Source organism: Mastigoproctus giganteus, chromosome 1 (genome assembly GCF_048544385.1).
Source record: "Mastigoproctus giganteus isolate SK-2022 chromosome 1, ASM4854438v1, whole genome shotgun sequence".
NCBI lineage: Eukaryota > Metazoa > Arthropoda > Arachnida > Uropygi > Thelyphonidae > Mastigoproctus > Mastigoproctus giganteus.
The window spans coordinates 235999497-236019620 of NC_143575.1; the positions used below are offsets into that span (position 1 = coordinate 235999497).

At 36.0% G+C, this 20124-nt stretch overlaps 1 protein-coding gene across 1 annotated transcript in view; it reads right to left on the reverse strand.

The window, feature by feature from the left end:
• Crk (Crk proto-oncogene, adaptor protein) overlaps positions 1-20124 on the reverse strand; it is a 118073-nt gene that overhangs the window by 40544 nt on the left and 57405 nt on the right. Inside the window, exon 4 of the mRNA XM_090385028.1 lies at positions 1574-1624. Coding sequence (XP_090241154.1) covers positions 1574-1624 — 51 coding nt within the window. The remainder of the gene's footprint in view (positions 1-1573; positions 1625-20124) is intronic.

Sequence of the window (20124 nt, forward strand, 5' to 3'; positions counted from 1 at the left end):
ACAATTTGATAACCTTCTGCCATTTTCAAACTTTAATAACTTCTCATATGTGAATGTAGAGGTAAAATACTCATTCAGTTTGTTTGCTATCTGAGCAGGATCATCAACAGTCGAACAATCAATATCAAGTGGACCAATCAGATTCATCCCCTTCCTTTTAGAGTTTATATCAGTAAAGAAATCCTTGCTGTTTTTCTTAGTATCCTTTGCGAAAGATTTCTCGTGATCTGCCTTCACCTGCCTAACCTCCCTTTTGACCTCATTACAGACTAGCTTATATCTGCCATAGGCTTCTGAGTCGCTTGTTAATTTATATGCATCCCATGCATTTTTCTTCTCTGTCACGAGTCTCATTAGGTCTAAAACAAGCTTCCATCTTATGGTTTGCCAAATGTCTTTTGTAATTGATTATCCAGTTTTCTCTCTGATCGCTCACTAAGTTTGTTGGTAGATGGCTCTCCATCTTCTAACTTCTCCACTAATGCCGATGTGCCCAAAGGTTCAATTCTTTCCCCCACTCTTTTCCTCTTGTATATTAATGTCCTTCTTCCATTGACTGGAAATCCTATCCATAATTTTGCTGATGATAGCACATTGCATCCCACTTTCCATTCTGAGAAACCTTGCCCTGCTCAATCAGCTTCAACTTCTCGAATATCTGCTACCAATTCCTTAAATGCCGATCTTCAGGTAATTCTCCAGTGGGGCAAAGACAACTTAGTTGATTTCAATCCTTCTAAAACTTAGTCCTGTCTTATAACTTGCAAAAAGGATTCTTCTGCTCCTATGCTTATCTTTGGTGACAGTCCAATTTCTAGGCAAAATGATATATCTCTTTTGGGGATTACCCTGATTTCTAATCTCTCTTGGCACAAGCACATTACAAATATTGCTTCCTCTGCATCTAAAAAACTTGGTTTTCTCTTTTGCTCTCGGCGTTACTTTTCTTCCAAACAGCTGTTCACTCTGGGCAAATCGCAAACCGCCCTACCATGGAATATTGTTCCCACATCAGGGGGAACCCCTACATACACACTTCCCTCAAAACCTCTCTCAGGCTTCTAGATTCCATTCAGAAAAGGGCAGTTAGGTTCATTAATGCCTAACAGAGTCTCTCCACTCGCTGCCTCATAGACGTACTGTTTCTGCTGCATTCCTTTTCTACAGATGCTTCCATGGACACTGTTCTTCTGAACTGGCTTCTATAATTACCACTCTGTTTCAAAACAGTCTGAAAACGTTCCACCACCAGCCAACATCCATTTACTGTCCAACTTCAAACTCACAGAACCAACTTTTTATTTTCCTCGTTTATTCATTCAACTGCTGTTCTCTGGAACAACCTTCCTTCATATGTATTTTCTGAAAATTAGTCTACAGTTCAAGTCTAATGTCAACAAATATCTTTCTTCTCAACCTCCAACCCAAGCATGGTACTAAGTACTATGGGTTCTAATACCTCTCATGTTTGGGGTTTTCATAAAAAAAAGTACATAGTAATACCATGATGATTAGAGTGAACTACAATATATTATAAATAATTATGAATATATAGCTACTAGAACATACTTACACTGCCTTCAAAATCATATTTTGCTCTCACTTTTTCTACTTTCTTTGCAGCCTATTCAAAAGAAAAATAAATCATAAAAATGTTAATACCTTAAATGCGAACGAAATAATGGAGTTCAAAAATTAAAATTCTATCTAACCTTGTAGAAACGCTGAGTACTTTTGGTTGGTGTGCCAGTTTGTATGATATTAATGAGCTTTATTGTGTATACAAATGTGTTCATGAGCCAATCTGTATATCACGAAGGCTGAAGAACCTAAGAGAACCAGTCAAGAAGGAAGAAAGGGAAAGCCGCATTCTCTCTGGACGAGAATTAGCTAATTATAGTCCTGGCTCTAGAGGCCTTATTATAAATAATGATGAACATTTATTATAAATAATTAAGAATTCCCCCATTTTCCAATAGGATCTGAATGAAGAATTCTTGAAATGAGTAACAAGTAGTGAATCTGCAATATTGTCAGTGAGAACCATCTTGCCAAAAAAGCAAGATACAGAACTTTGTCTCCTGTCATTCAGTATATTGCCCATGTTTAAAGAACTAAGCTAAGTAATTTTCTTATTGCTAACTACCATGTCACAGAAGACATGGATGTATTGCAATGAACACTTCCAAATCTGAGTATTTCGGTTTTAGCTATTAATGCAACATGAGAGAGAAAAAAACCAAATGTCATTCTATTGGGGGGGGAATTGATTTATTTGTATTGTTTGTCCCTTTACAAGATATTTACACATTCTTGATTTATTTATCTATTTATAATCTGTACTCTTGGCTTTTTCTTTCCCCCGTTACCTTGGAACCACAAAGGCTGTTGCTTTAATTTCCTTCCCTTTAGGAACCGGGGGGGGGGGGGGGTCCTCACTTCCCTTCCAAGGCCCACATGTTACCTGCTGCATAATATATTATTTCCATTAATTTTATCTTGTTTATTAATCAGAAGATCCAAGTACTGAGGACTTTATTTTATTATTTTTTCTCTTTATACTAGCTTCCCTAGCTTGGATAGTTCGTACTACTAATTATAGCTCTGAGGTGTCAGTCTATTAAGACGAAACAAGGGGTATTAACATAACAAGGATTTATTTACCATTTGTACAACAATTATTTACACACATTCTAAACTATTCATGATATCAAAATTTTACAACACAGTAATTATTATTATACATGAAATGGTGTCCTCCCTTAATCACCCTTCTTAAGCAATTCATAAACCTCCACTATATTTTCAATACAAAATCTTAAATATTCTATCTTATACACTTTTATATATATATCCTTTCCAACATATACTGAATAACTCCAATAATTTTCACTCTCTCTTACATTAAGGAGAAATTTCTACTGAATACTGAATACAATTCACTCCGTTAATAGCAATTAGACAATCCATGATATCAATTCTTACTTTTAACACGTTTCTTTAAGTTTCTTATCAATACCTCTAATCACAGATGAGTAATGTACTCACTCACTCACTCTCTTTCTATATTTCTATTATATCCTATTCCTATCCTTACAATATAGTAGTCATCACATTACAATACTTCTCAAACTGTCCTGTCCATTTTTTTCCCCATGGATTTCTTTATGACACAGTTCTCATTAGTAAAATTCTCAAACCTGACTTACTTAGTCTCTTCCCATGCTACCTGGAAGAGTAGTTGATTTCCGGTCCTTCCGGTCTTTCAAGGGTGCCTCTTCTTCGATTTCTTCTCTGATCCGCTAGGCTTACAGAAAGAAAGGGTTAAGGTAACTGTGTACCAAAGTTATATGTGATGCAGCACTGCCCAATTTTTCAAGTTCCTTTTTGTAGGCATATTGTGAACTGCATGTTCCACTGTCAACAAGTCATTTTCCTCAAATACTTTTAATTTCTTCATTCAAGAGCCAAAATATTATTTTGCCTTATGGGGGACACCCAGTGTGTCCCAATGTGAATTTAGAAAAATAATAAGTTTATAAAGGGTCACGTCCCATTACTGACAACTAATAAAATGTCCTTTTAGGTCTTAAGCTATTGCACAGCCCATTAAAACTCTCCAAGCAATGTGAAACTACAACTTGTGGTTTCAAATCAGTATCATCATAATTTGGAAGAACTTTTGATAAAATCTCTTCATGGTAGTATGTTAATAAAAGGTAACTACTGCTTCTCAGAATGTTTTATATACAGGACTTTGTTCTTTGCACCAGACAAATGAAGCTGAAGATCAAAAACAATATCGAGACCTAATCTGATCCTCATATATATATATATATATATACTTTTTTAACGTATCATAATGTTGCTTTATACAAAAAAAAAAGTCTTTTAGTAATATTAACAAATATGAGCAGAAAACACACAAAAGCTGTTCAGTGTCACTTGTGCCCATAATGAAATGAAGTCTACCAATTATTTTAAGTGATGGACTTTTAATTATTAATTAATTAATAACACTAATATAATTAATATTTAATTATTAATATTTAAAATTAATGACTTTAATTATTAATCTTTTTTTATTTAGTCATTCACTTTGAAAATTATATTTGCAAATACTTAAAGTGACCAGATGTCTCGGATTATGAGGGACAGTCCTGGATTTCAGTCGTTTGCCCCGCATTGGATATGTAGCCTCCATAATGCAAATCATTTGCATTATGTTTTCCGGGAACCAACGGCACAATGGAAAGAGTTTTTTTCAGTAGTAAGTAAGTTGTGGACATCAACAAAAAAAAAAAAAACATGACGGTAGAAATGCTGAAAGCAATACTACAAAATAATGAAGAATTATAAAGAAAAATTCACTCAGTAGAAAAATATATTTAATTATATTATTTAATTTCTCTTGTTTTTATTGTTAAAAGAAGTATGTATTTTTATTAGTATTATTTCACAGAAAAAAAAAAAACATTTTTTCGCTAAACAAAAATGAAAATTGATTAAAAACATGACCTATCTAATAAGTGTTTTTTACCCTTCTAGTAACAACTATTTTTCTCAGTTCGTGTCCTTCAAGCTGTTCATCATGTAGCGTAACATGAGGGATACCTTTCCTGATTTAAAATATAACATTTCAAAATTTTAATATTTCTTAATATCCTATACATTATATTTATTATCCTATTTTTATTTGGTCTAAATTCAAAACATTGTTTTAAATTCAAAATGAAAGCACAGATTCTCTACAAGAGAAAATCACAAATTAGCATTTTGTCTGATTTTACGAATATTAGCGGGTCTTAATCACACAAGTTGTCTGTCCAACATGAGGGGTATTTATACTGAATTTCAGCTTTCTGTGAAAAAAAAAAAAAAAAGTATATATACAGAGTTTCAAAAGTGATGGTCAATAATTTTAAAGGTGAATACAGTATGCAAAAAAAAGCTTAGTAAACATGGGTCCTAAAGTGAATCGTATTGCATATTTCTAGTTGGGATCCACCACTGACAAGGTGACTGTATAGAGTTGGGATCCACAGCTGACTTGTTTTTTAGGTTAGGTTATGCTCATTCTTTCCCTTTCCCCCTCTCTCAATGCTCTGAGACGTAGCAGGCATACTAGTACTTGTCAAAGGATAGTCAACATGGAAAGAGGTTACAGCAACGAAGAGTATGTGGACATGCACTTCATGTATGGTAAAGCCAATGGCAATTCTGCTATTTTTTCCGCTAGTTTATCTCGCAAAGGAGATAACGGTAAAAGAACTAGATGAAATCTTTCGTATCACAAAGAACCTCAAACAAAAGGTGCGAGGTTCTCTCGATATTTATTTCGCCAGGACCCAGAGAAGATTGTCGGCTATCGGAAATTGATTGATGGAAAGAGAAAGTCAACGCTGTTCAAATATTTCCGCAACACCCATTTCTTCATTGTGTATTTTATGTCAGAGGTTCCCAAACTTTCTCGGTTCACGGCGCCCTTCATGTCTCAGTAATTTTTTCACGGTGCACCTAGACCAAAAGAAATACCTAACAGTTCCGTTTAGTAGTTAGGTCCATAAAACTTAATAAGAAATGCTGAAACTGTGAACCACCTCAAGCTAGTAGTTCGCGTGGTGTCTGACAGATGTCTAGTATTGCTGTGCTTCCATCGAAAATTTAAAATATTCCGTGGCGCACAGTTTGGGAACCGCTGTTTTATGCAATAAACATTTACTTCCATAATTATTTTCATTATATTTTACATTGTATACAATTAAAAAGTTATTTAAAAGGTATTTTTAAAATTCTTTATAGACATTCCAGAAGGTCAAGGACCAATTATAATTTTTCCTATTGATTATTATATTCAATTAACGTGTTTCCGTTTTGCGTGATGCGCTCGTGGGACGAATTAATCGCGTTAATCGAGGCCAGTGTGTGTGTGTATATATATATATAGGCTATATTTGTTTTTTTGGAGAAGTGTGATATTTTACTTTATAAATTTAGTTCGAAGAAGTATATGTATTTAATTTATATTTTGTATGTGATTTTTTATTAATAAAAAAATAAATTAAAAAAAATATGTTTAGGCAACCCCTATATAACAAGATACTTCTACAACATGGTTTCGCTCTAACATGATTGATAAATTGTGGCAATCCTCACACAACACAGTACTTCTACAACACGGTTTGAGAATTGCAGGAAATCTCGCATAACACTGTATTTTTGAGCTTTTGTGCTGGGAAAACCCTGCTATTATGTTAGATGCAATTTTCAACATTTCTATTCCTTTTTGTGAATCCTTGCTGTTGACTCATTAGTCATTATCACCTTCTTGATATTTTTTTAAAGCAAATTTCTGGAGGTCACTACCATAAAACAATTTGCAGTTTCCGGTTTACTGGGCTTTTCTGTTAGTGCAATTAATTATAATAAACGGGTAGTAAACTCTATCTTCTTGCATTTGCTATAGTACCACCAGCTGGAATTCTGTAGGTCTTCACATTATTATGATGAAATGTGTTTCCTCTTCCATGAAATATTCAGTCATATAAAAAACATAAATAAATTTTCAGAAACTCATTACTCCGTAATCTCACTTGTGCACATCATGTTCATTGCAACTTGTGTGAGCTGTGTTCTTTGTTATTAATTGCTTATAACTTTTACTGTTTTAAATTTTACAACCAAAAAAAGAAAAAAAAAAGTCAGTTAACAGAAATATCAATTAGTATGTACATTAATTACAGTACATATTAATTAAGCTATGTATGTAAGCGTAAATTTATTTTTATTTTGCTAACTGGAAAACATTCTTCCGATTTTCATGTATCATTTAAAGCGGGGATCCACTATTTTGTTGGGAGATCCCTGGGTTCGGATCTGTGTTATTCAACATGTGCTTGTTTGAGACCATAAAAAACAATTGACTTCAAAGCGTGCAGTACATGACTTTTAAAGAGAGCAGACGGTACACGAAATCTAGATGCTGCAGAAGAGATTGTGCTTAGCATTAGCAGAGGCATGCGATGCAAGAAAGCAAGCTTATGCAGGATCAGCCAAAAAAAAAAAAAAAAAAAACACTCCTATTTCACCCCTCCATTCATTCCAAATTGCCTGTCCAACTCACCCTTAAATTTATTTAGGCTATCAACTTCCACAATAAGAGATGGAAGTCTGTTCCATCAATCAACTACCCTCTGGCTAAAGGCAAATTTCCACACATCTATTCTACAACAGTCTTTCCTCAATTTGAATCTATGCCCTCTCAAGTTCTTATTTGAGCAAGAATCCCATCAGCATTCAGCTTGCTCATCCCATTCAAGGCCTTATACACCTCAATCAGATCACCTCACAGGTGCCTACTCTCCAGGCACTGCAATTTGCAGAACTTAAGCCTTTCTTGGTAAGAACACCCTTTTGTTCCCCCTTACAAATCTTGTCCTTCTTTGTACTCGTTCTAGCAACTCTACATCTTTCTTAAAATGAGGCCTCCAGACCTGCACACAGTACTCTAGGTGTGACCTGACCATTGCCTTGTATAACGGGATAATCACTTCCCTGTCCCTGCTAGCAAAATTCCTATTATCATTGACAAGACTTCATGACCTGCCCTGGCAACCTGTCTGCACTGCTCAGTGAACTTCATATTTGACTGCACAATTACCCCAGGTCTTTTTCACTTTCCACTTCCCTGAGTTTAGTACAACACAGTTGGTACGTTTCTCTTGGGTTATTGCTATCAATATGCAGTACTTTGCATTTCTCAATGTTAAACTTCAGTTACCACTTCTCAGCCCATTTGCCCAACCTATCTAGATCCAGTTGGAGTAGCATGCTGTCTTTACTGTCATTAACAACCCTCCCAACCTTTGTATCATCTGCAAACTTGGACATTAAACCTGATATACCTTCATCAATATCACTGATAAATATACAAAACAACAATGGGCCCAACACCGAACCCTGGGGAACTCCACTAATAACATTTGACCACGAAGCACTTTGTCCACTGATTACTAAATCCAAGTATATGATATCAAAATTATTTTTGGCATTCAGTTCCTTTGTGACCATGTCATAGTATCCAATCAAATTGGTCAGACAAGACCTCCCTTTAACAAACCCATGCTGTGTCTTAACTAGTACTGTAGTCTTGTCTAGATGATCCTGCAGTGCTTTTTTAACCAGTGATTCCATTATTTTCCCCGTAACACAAGTTAAACTAACAGGTCTATAGTTAGGTGCGTCACCTTTTGAACCCCCTTTCTAAATTGGTAGTACATTTGCACACCTCCAGTCCATAGGGACCTCCCATGAGTCCAAGGAAGCTCTCATCATTACAGCTAAGAGTTTGCTTACTTCCTTTGCTACCTCTTTTAATATAACTGGATAGATACCATCCACCCCAGGTGCCTTCCTTATTTGTAACTTCAACAATTTCTCCTCCACTTTGATCTCAGTTATTACAAACTTAGCTCCCTGTTAGAGTTTGATAAACTTCTGGCATTCACCTCCTTGAATAACTCCCCATGTGTGAATGTAGATGCAAAATAATCATTCAGTTTATCAGCTACTTGAGCATGATCATCAATAGTCAACTCATCTACGTTAAGTGGTCCAATCTGATTTATCCCTTTCCTTCTACAGTTCACATAAGTAAAGAACTCTTTGCTGTTTTTCTTTGCCAAAGATTTCTCATAATCTGCCTTCGCCTGCCTAACCTCCTTTGTAATTTAATTACAGACTATTTTATATATGCCACAGGCTTCTGTGTCACCTGATAAATTATATGCATCCCATACATTTTTCTTCTCTGCCACGAGCTTCATTAATTATTCTGACATCCATTTAGGCCTAAATCTTGAACAGTATTTCTTAGTTGTTTTGAAAAGCCTAGTAGCCTCCAAGATTAAGTCCCCGAAGGCTTCCCATTTAGAATTCAATATTGGTAACATTATCAGTTGATCTCACTGTATAGAATTTAAAAACTGTCTGAGAACCCATACAAAAGCAAAAGACCTTTACCCCAGAGGGTAGTTACATCTTCAAGTAAATCCCACATTATTACATTGTGATCACTGTCACCCAGTGATTCCTTTATCTGCAAATTCTTAATGCACGAATAATCACTGCTGTTATCAGATCCCTTCTCTTCTAGAGTTTACATAAGTTAAGAACTCTTTGCTGTTTTTCATTGCATCCTTTTCCAAAGATTTCTTATAATCTGCCTTCGCCTGCCTAACCTCCTTTGTGACTTGATTATAGACTAGCTTATATCTGCCATATGCTTCTGTGTCAACTGATACTTTATATGCATCCCATACATTTTTCTTCTCTGCCACGAGCCTCATTAATTCATCTGACATCCATTTAGGCCTAAACCTTGCACAGTATTTCTTAGTTGGAATGAAAAGCCTAGTAGCCTCCAAAAATTAAGTCCCTGAAGGCTTCCCATTTAGAATTGAACATTGGTAACATCATCAGTTGATCCCACTGTACCAAATTTAAAAAATGTCTGAGACCCCTGTAGTCACCTTTACGAAAGCAAAAGCCCTTTCCTTTAGCCTGAATGGTAATTACATCTTTAAGTAATTCCCACATCAGTACATTGTGATCACTGCCACCCAGTGGTTCCTTTATCTGCAAATTCTTAATGCATGAATGATAATCAGATCAAGAGTACCCCTCTAGTTGCTTCTCGAACACGTTGCTGTAGAAAACAGTCATGAAATATATCCACAAAAGTCCTGCTAGCGTGCGAGTGACCAACCACAAGTTCCAGTCATTATCTGGAAAGTTAAAATCCCCCATTGTAAGACATTCTGATTTACCGGCCCACTATTTCTCTGAACGATTGTTCATTATACTCATCAGATTCATTAGGCCTATAACACATATCTACTCTCATTTTTACTTTCCCACTGCTTATTTCACATCAAACAGACTTAACACTGCATTGTCCACCATCAACTGGATGTACTTCCTTAGATTTTATGTGTTTCTTAACTAACAGCATAACCCATCTTCCTCCCTTTCTGTCCTGTCTATCCTTTCTGTACACATTGTACTCCACAAATTCCAACTCTGCACTGCTTATATCTGTGTGACACCTCGTCTCTGATATCCCAACAATACATGCCTTTGATGTCTTCACTAGCACTTCAAGCTCATCAAATTTATTAACTATACTCCTAGCATTGGTGTATACATGCACCTGTTTCTACTCTTAGACACCCTAACACAGCCCATGTATTTACTTGTTCCACTATGAACCGCACAGCAGTCCTGGAAATCTCCAATGCCTTGCTTTCCAGGCTGCTGCTCATTCTAATAGAAGCAGTGCAAGAATCACTTTTGCCTCTACCTGTGGAGACCGTTAACCTTTTAGTGTATTTTTGTTAGCTTTTGGAACATAACCTTTGTACTGGTTCTTAGTCCTGTATAACATGGTTTTGCATTGCACAAGATTTTTTAGGAATCAAACTACCATGTTATACAAGTGTTACCTGTAATTGGTTTCTGGGGGTTGGAAAATTCTCCCCCCCACGTCCTGCATTGAAATACTAAAGATCTGGTCACTTTACACATACTGAGATTTTAGTAAATGCTGAAAAGTGATGGTAACAGTTGTTATATATATATAGGACTTCACAAACGTTAACCTCCTGATGATCTTGAAATGGGAAAAAAGGTACAATATTACATTGCTGATAAAATTTCTGCTAAAAAGATATTCAAATGTCTGAAAACAACTTTTGAGCCACTGAATGGTTTGTCCAGCTACACCAGGTTAAAGAGAATGAAATCCCACCAGCTGTCACATGCAAACACTATATTAAAAAAAAAGAGAGAGACACCTAAGAGTCCAATAAACATGTTGTTATGTTGTTGTTAGTTTGGTTTTTAGGAGCATTAGCAACTAAGGCCATATTGCTCCGGGACATGCGGTGGTCATTCCTTGACCTTTCCGCATATTCCGTATTTGGTGGTGACGGGCTCGAACCCAGGTCTAATCAAGAAGCGTGTGCTACGCACTGCTGCTCCTTCCCACCTGGCTACGGAGGCGCCTAAACCAATAAACATTATCATAACCAACGGAGTACATGTTCAAAGGCCATTTGACGGCTCTAAACACAACATGCAGAAGTTTACTATTTGCCCCCATAAACAAAAATACACCATCACAAATAAACAATTATACATCATCACATAAAGTTCTCACTGGTCAGTTGCTAAAGTACAACTGTATTTTTTCAAATGAACAGTGAGAGCTTTACTTGATGACATGTATTTGTTTACTGACCATCACTGTTACCAGTGATGGTAACAGTCATGTTACCATCGCTAGTCAGTAATATACATACAAGGTGTGAACCCTGGGATTAAAGTGAACACAGCTTAGTATTGTTAAGTTGAAGAATCCAGAGTTGGGGAGTTGGGGATCGGTATGATTGTGAATCCTGGGGTGGAAATTCCCTGTGCAAAGACGCAAAAATTTATGTTTGTTGCCCATTGCACTTCCTTGTAGCATATACAGTAAACTCTCGCTAATCTCGAGTAATTAGTGGGAGAGGTTATCCAGATTAGTGAAGCAAAACATAGCCCTAAAAGACAAAAAAACTTAGAATACAAATGAATGGAAAATTTGGAAAAAATAGTGCTGATTAAAATAAATTTTAAAAAAAATATCACTGTAGAGCCTTTATTTAAAAACTCTAAAAATACGATACATTTATCCCTCAATAGATGGATAAATGTATTGTCTTTTGTCTTTATACATTTATCAGGTGGCACTGGTGTCGCACGCCAATGCCACTGGATCGTTGCTGTGAATACCACATAAATACAGCTTCTTCCTTTTTTAATGTCTGTCTATTTGATACACTGCTTTTATCACCCCCCACATTGAATTTTAAAGGAAATGTCTTTATAGATTCTTTTTTGTTTTTTAATATCTGACACAGCCAGTTGGCCAATACCAAATTCTTTGGCATTTTTTTTTTTTCCCAGGAACACCATTTAAGTTGTTCTATCACTTTGAGATTGTTAATGATAGTTAAAGTAAAGTGTTTTCTTTTTATTACACTTTTTAATTCTTTACAACACATAATTATATAAAATATGTTAACTTATGTACATATGTATATACATATAAAGAAGTATGCAAATGAAGCGATAAAAGCAATAACATCTGTCCGACTCAGAGTCAACAATGATACTGAACAATGCTCAAGACAATGTACTGTATGTTCTGTCTCTCTCTCTCTCTCTCTGCACAGTCAATCAGCAAGCAGTGAGAGTTACTCATCTGCCTTCCTAAATCCCATGAGTCTTTCAAAGTACTCAACTGTAAACAGAATTTTTCATATTTCAATCTGGATTAACTGTTACCGGATTAGCAAGGGTTCACTGTATTCCCATAAGCAGCCAATTTATATAGCCTATTAGCAGAACATTTTTTCATTTAAGTCCAGGATGTTTGAACATCTTCAGGGTGTTACTGTGAAACATAAGTGGCAAAAATGCTGTGTACATAGGGAGACACACAATTGGGAAAGTTTTGCTGAACAATGTACTGCTGTGTAATGCAGGTGCTCTGCACTCTGCTTACTGAACCAAGATCAGTTCTGTTGGATAAAGACTGAAAATGAACAATGAAATATTAAGGAATGTTTCTGTGGTTTGCAGAGAGCACGTGGGCATGATGTTCATACTCAACATTATCTCGTTAACAGAAACAGGAAGCTTTTATATTTATTTCATTGAAAAAGAACTGTATATATTTTTATGAAAACTCATATATTGTATACTTTTTCCTTAGTCAAAACAGACCTATTCTATTATTTATAAACCTTTATTAATTTCCTTACATTAAAAGCACTTTAACTCAATTCTTCCCATCTGAATCCAGTAAGAAAACCTTTGATAAAATTTCTTTTGCTTCAGGTAATAAAAATTTTTAACAAGTACTCCACTTTAAAACTGATGGGAATCCTCATCAACACTGTACATGATAAATAACAAAAATAATCAAAAGACTTTACCTTTTAATCACACAAACAAATTGACCATTATGAATGAATCTGGCTTGAATAATGACTTGCATTGTTAATGTAAACTAAAAGCTTTTTTTTTTTTTTTATTAGACTGGATTCTTCTTTTATTAACATACATAACATTACATTGAAAAACATAAAACTTACAAAATATACACACGACAAAGCTCAAAATACTATCAATGACATGCAACACAGCAAGAAGTGGCCTACACTTTCATAACAACTGTTCTCTATTTTATTCCCCTAATACATAATCCATGTCATTACTACATATGCATCATCTGATTCTATCTATACTGTAGCGTGTGAGATAGGTTGTGCCATACATTAAACACCTGCAACACTTGCATTTAGCTTTGTGCACAGAAAAGAAATTATTGGCAACTTTATGATAACTGGACTATAGGAATACTTCATATGGTAATTCTGGTAAGTTTTCTTTTATTTCCCATTTAAATTTCTTCCAATAACAACATTCAACTTAAAACTAACATTTACATATTTCAGTAGTTTTCACTTAGAAGTCAGTATGCCTCATACTAACATGGCACCAATAATTAATGTTAAGTATTGACTTATGATAACTGATAACTTTACAAAATGTGGGAATACTAAATTCTGCACAGCCTTGTTACTCTGGCCAGGTGGATAAAGCTGTTTCAGCACAGATGGTAAAGTGTGCAAGATGAACTGTGTACTAGATCCATTGATAGGTAGAAAGTGCAGCTCCCTGATTCATTAATGGATGTCAATAAGCAATGCAAGGACTGACTTTTGGGATTGGTTGTGTTCTAGCCACAGTACTGCATCTCTTGAGAGGATGCCTCTATATGCAAAGGAATACATCTCACTGGACTCTCATTCCCGTACTGATGATGTCCAGTAGCAAGATAATGAAGGTGTGCCACCAATGGTCAATGTTTCTGAACACCCCAAAATATACTCTGAGTAGTATGTATTGGGACACCCTTTAAACCTGCCACTCTTAAACAAAACCAGGCTGTTGATGGTATCAGAAGCCTTCCATTTGTGTGACATTGAGTTGTAAAGGAGGCTAGACATTACTCTGAGGAAAATGTCACTGTCAAATTACTTATAAAAAGAGCTTTTTTCCCATTTTTTTCTTGTTCTTAAAACCTATACTCCTGTTCTGTGTTGCTTTTTTCATTTCTTATTCCAAAGGTGTTTTCCTTCTGCTTGGAAATCTGCTCAAATCCAGCCAGTTCCTAAAAAGGGTGACAAATCTCTCCCCTCCAATTATCGTCCCTCTGAACTTATTTCTACTCTTTCTAAAGGATTTAAATTGAGGGGCCCATCAAGCTCTCAGCTGCCCACATCAATGCCAGAGCTTGCACTTGAACATCACGCAACACAGAAGCAACCCCCAAGGTAGAATGCACTGGTCCCAAAAGAACTAGTTGTTGTAGGTGACTCTATTGTCAGGGAAATGGGGAACATATTGTGCAAAAACGATAGATAGATGGAATAGGACCAGGGTATGTTTGCCAGGGGCAAAGGTTGATGACATTGTGGGGCAGATATCATCCTTTAAGGGCACAAAAGGTGATATTGTTGTACACGTTGGCACTAATGATATTAAGAGTAGGAGACCGGCAGAATTACTTAACAAGTACAAGACAATGCTGAAAAAAAAACCGTGAGTTAGGGTTGAATTTGAAAGTGTCTGCAGTTCTGCCCAGACATGATAGGAGGGAGTATATGATGAGAACCTTGTCGATCAATTCGGCCATGGAGAGATTGTGCAAGACTCAAGGGGTAGAATTTTTCTCAGCCTGGTCTGTGCTTGTTAATAAGAGAGACAGCTTCTACAGGGATGGGATACACTTAAATAGAAAGGGTGCAAGAATATCTGCTGATGCTATCGAGGCAGAGTTAGGTGCATTGGAAAACTGCTAGCTTGGGGGGATACACGGACTAATAGATTAACAGTAGCCGCTGGCAGAGGTAAAAGTGATTCTTGCACTACTTCTATTGAAATGCAATTGAGCAGCAACCTGGAAAGCAAGGCAATGGGATTTTCCAGGACTGCTGGGAGTCATAGTGGAACAAGTAAATACATGGGCTGTGTTAGGGTAAGAGTAGAAACAGGTGCATGTATACTTGCATGTACAACAAATCAAATTTATTAACTAGTAGTATAGTTAATAATGATATTGATGATGGTATATCAGGCTTAATGTTTACATTTGCAGATGATACGAAGGTTGTCAGGGTTGTCAATGACACTAATGATAATACACTACTGCAACAGGATCTGGAAAAGTTGAGAGGTGGCAACTGAAGTTTAACATTGACAAATGTAAATACTGTATATGGGAAGCAGTAACCCCAGAGTAACATATCAACCACGTGGTACTACACTGATGGTGGTAGAGAACAAAAAGGACCTGGGGGTAATTGTGCAGTCAGATATGAAGTTTTCTGAGCAGTGCATACAGGAATTTTTCTAGTAGGGATAAGGAGGTGATTATCCCCTTATATAAGGCAATGGTCAGGAGGCTTCATTTTAAGAATGATGTAGAGCTGCTGGAACGAGTACAGAGAGGGGCAACAAGATTAGTGAATGGAACAAAGGGTTGCTCTTACGAAGAAAGGCTTAAGTTTTGCAAATTACAGTGTCTGGAGACTAGGCACCTGCGAGGTGATCTGATTGAGGTGTATGAAGCCTTGAATGGTTTGAGCATGCTCAATGCTGATGGGATTCTTCTTCTTGCTCAGAATAATCGCCTGAGAGGGCATAAATTCAAATTGAGGAAAGACGGTTGTAGGATAGATGTGCAGGAGTTTGTCTTTAGCCAGTGGGTGGTTGATTGCTGGAACAAACTTCCATCTGTCATTGTAGAAGTTGATAGCTTAAATAGATTCAAGGCAGAACTTGACAAACATCTGGAGCGAGTGGATGTGTGAATAAGGAGTTTTTTTTTTTTTTTTTTTGGCTAATGTTATATAAGCTTGCTTTCTTGCAACATGTGCCTTTGCTAATGCTAATGGAGAAATTAATTAACTGCCAACTCAAACTATCTAGAAACCTTTCTGATCAATGATCACCAGTAGGGATTTCATCAGCATTGACACACTGGTGATATTCTGGCTTACATTACCCATCTATGGACAAATTCAATGGAAAAGTTTGGTGAAACTAAGCAGTTGCTATTGACATTTCAAAGGCTTTTTGACAAACTGTGTTTGGCATAAAGGCCTTCTAAATAAGCTTCCAGTCTTATGGTTTGCCTACTGTTTTTTGTAATTGGGTATCCAGTTTTCTGCTTGACTGCTCACTGCAGGTGATGGTAGATGGCTCTCTGTCTTCTAACTTCTCCATCAATGCTGGTGTTTCTCAAGGTTCAGTTCTTTCTTCACTCTTTTCACCTTGAATGTTAATAACCTTCTTTCCACTGAATGGAAATCCTATCCATAGTTTTTCTGATGATAGCATTGCATTCCACCTTCCAGTTTGAGATACCTTGCCCTGCACAAACAGCTTCAACTTCTCAAACATCAACTGCCAATTCCTTAAATGCTGATCTCCAGGTAATTCTCCAGTGGAATAAAGAGAGCTTAGTTGATTTCAATCCTTCTAAAACTCAATTCTGTCTTATATCTTGGAAAAAAGGATTCTTATACTCCTAAGCTTACTTTCAATGATACTCTGATTCCTAGGCAAGTTCATATATCTCTATTGGGAATTACCTTGACTTCTAATCTACTGGCATAAGCACATTACAATTATTGCTTCCTCTGCACCTAAAAAACTGTATTTTCTCTTTTGCTCTTGGCATTACTTTCTTCCAAAGAGTTGTTCACTCTGTACAAATTGCAAATCTGTCCTACCAAGGAATATTATTCCCAGATCTGGAGCAGTGCCCTACAGACCTCTCTTAAGTTTCTAGATTTTATTCAAAAGAAGGCAGTTAGGTTAGTTAATGACTCATCTCTAACAGTCTCTCCGCTCTCTGTCTCCCAGACGTTCTGTTTCTGCTGCATGCATTTTCTATAGATACTTCCATGGACAATGTTCTTCTGAATTGGCTTTTATAATTCCTGCTCTCGCTCTCTCTCTCTCTCTCTCTCTCTCTCGCTTCCCAAAGCAGTCCGAACAAGTATCTTCTTTCATCTTTCCAACCTTCAGCCCATGCATGGTACTATAGGTTCTAATACCTCTCATGTTTGGAGTTTTCATATATATATATATATATATATATATAATTATATTAGTGATAAAAAAGGAAAGAAAGTTAAAAAGACAGTAACTGTAACTAATATTTATGGGTCAATGCAGTTGCAAGCAATCATGCAATACACCCATAATGTCTATAGAAAATTAAGGATAATAGAAAATTATTAGAAAAAGTAAATCAATCCAATAATAATACCATCAGGTATTATTATTAGATTGATTTACTTTTTCTAATAATTTTCTATAAAGGAAATAAGCTAATTTGTAAAATAAAGCCTTGAATACAGGACTAATATGGACTAATATGCTATCACTAACTGACAATCCCTACACTGCACTAAAAATGAAAAACTGTGATTTCCTTAATTTTTTATGAAAATAAAAACTAATTAGTAAATGCAGTAAACACCATATTGGAAAAATGTTAAAAAAATATGATACTGGAAATTCAAGACAAAGATACAGGGTGATTTTTTATTTATCATACTACAGCAATACCCCGCATAGCAGTGATAATTGGTACCGAAACTATTCCGTGTTATGTGAAACCGTGCTGATTGAGGTATAATTATAATAGGTTTTAACTGAATGCGTACCAGAGAAACAGTCTACAAACAAATTATAATAAATCTATAAACAATTTGCACTTGATATCCAATTAAAAGGATTTGAAATTTAAAAAAATATTGCAAAAATTTTTATTAATGAAAAGGTAACATCATGAAAGATGAGAAAAAAGCTTTAAAAAAGCAGTTGTTTATTTAGGTATTTCAATAAAGAAGTCTGGTGAAGCCATCTCTTCTTTTTCTTGTAAAATTTGCTGCATTTTGATGCTATGTTCAACATTTGGACCTCCATTCTCAATCGCCTCGCAGGCTATATCAACCTCCCAGAAAACTTTCTCCAGTTTTTCAGTTGGAAATTGTTTTGGTGGCACTTCAGTGTTATCCACTTCAGAATTGTCTTCCTCTTCTGCATATGCAGTTTTCTCATCAATTTCAAGAAGGGTTGTATCATCTAAGTCATTTGCATGTGAGTCAGTGCAGTAACGTACATTGGCAGTGTCCAAAGTTTCGAATCCTAAGTCGTTTCCGACCTTCACAATGTCTTCGGAAATGATCTGAACTTGCGATTCAAAACCAGTGAAATCATTTACCAAACGGGGCAAAATATGCTGCCAAATAGAATGCATGTTGTTGGCAGCGATTTCTAGCCAAGATGCAGATATATTTTCGATCGTATTTAAAGGGGTAAAAAATAAATTTTGAAATGAAAAGTTTCAAAACCTATCACGTCATCTCATTAGGATGGAATTAAGAATACTGAACACTGTTGGACGTTGCAGCTGACTGCCTGAAGGGAGCTACTGTCACGTGTGCATGGCAGACAATAGAGTTGGCACTGCAGCATATATATATAGTACCTGGCTACGACAACGTAGCATATATGAATAGTACCTGGCTACGACAACGCAGCATATATGAATAGTACCTGGCTACGACAACGCAGCATATATGAATAGTACCTGGCTAAGACAACGCAGCATATATGTATAGTACCTTGTGGTTGTCTAGGCTATTGAATGAGTTTTAATATGTACAGTAAATTTTCGACTTAAACTTAATTGAAAACAGTGTTATATTGAAACCCGTGCTGTTTGAAGCCGTGCTAAGCAAGGTATTGCTGTATTTCTTTTCTTTGCAATTTCACAAGCTTCAAATTTTTCACACCAACGTTGAATATTCTCCAACTTATGTGAAGAAAATGGCAGCATACAGAACTGGGCAAAATGTGTTTATTGTTAAGAAATACTACAGAAATGGAAATTCAAAAAATGTTTCTACTTAAAGAAGACTGAGAAGTGCAATGGACCAACAAACAAAACAGTTCTGATGTTAGTGGACCAACTTGGGAGAACAATGTTTTAGGTGGAAAAAAAAATATCATGCAAGCTACATGTCTGCACGACCAGAAAGGGTTGATAAAGCTAAGGAAATCTTGCTACAAAAGCCATCAAAAGAGTTTGCCTAAACTTTCACTACAGATGAGGGTGTCTTATAGCACAGTAAGGAAGATTTATCGAAGCAACTTGTCTGCATATTCTTACAAATTTCAACTCAGCAAACCACTAACACCAAATATGAAAGAACAATGTATTCCATTTGCATGGAACTCAGTGCAATCTTAGATTGAGTTCGTGACACTGTAAACAAAGTTTGGGTTTCCGATGAAGTGCACTTTCATTCAGATGTGTATGTGAATAAGCAAAATGCAAGATTTTGGGCTCTGGAGAATCCTCACATTAATGTTGACAATTCATCATATGCCAAAACAGTCACTGTGTGGTGTGCATGGTTTTTTTTGGCCAGTGTTTATAGATGGAAAGTAACATCTAACACATTAGAGGTAATTTTGTGCCTTTTTTTTTGTATGGCTATGGTAGCAATGTACATAACTGGTTTCAACATTACAAGTACAAAACCCCATAGTGCAGGAACACCTGAATTAAAATTTTTGACAACAAGATGATTTCCAACTGCTACCCTAATATAAGGCAACGGAATGGTTTCAACCTGTGCAATTTTTATCTCTGGGCTTATCTCAAAGACAGGGTATTTCAGAAGAAATCCACGAAGCATTCCTGCTGAAGAAAGTGACTCAAGATGAAATTTTTTGTGTTGGAAGAAATGTTGGAATGTGTTCTTTGCAACTTCACACTCCAACTGCAACACTAATAAATGTGTAGGACACACTGAATATGTTGTGGCATGAATTTCCCAACACTGATAAATATAGTTCAAGTGTTAATTTCTGTTTCTAAATGATATATTTTTCAAATATATTCATTTGAAGATATATTCTTCAAATGAA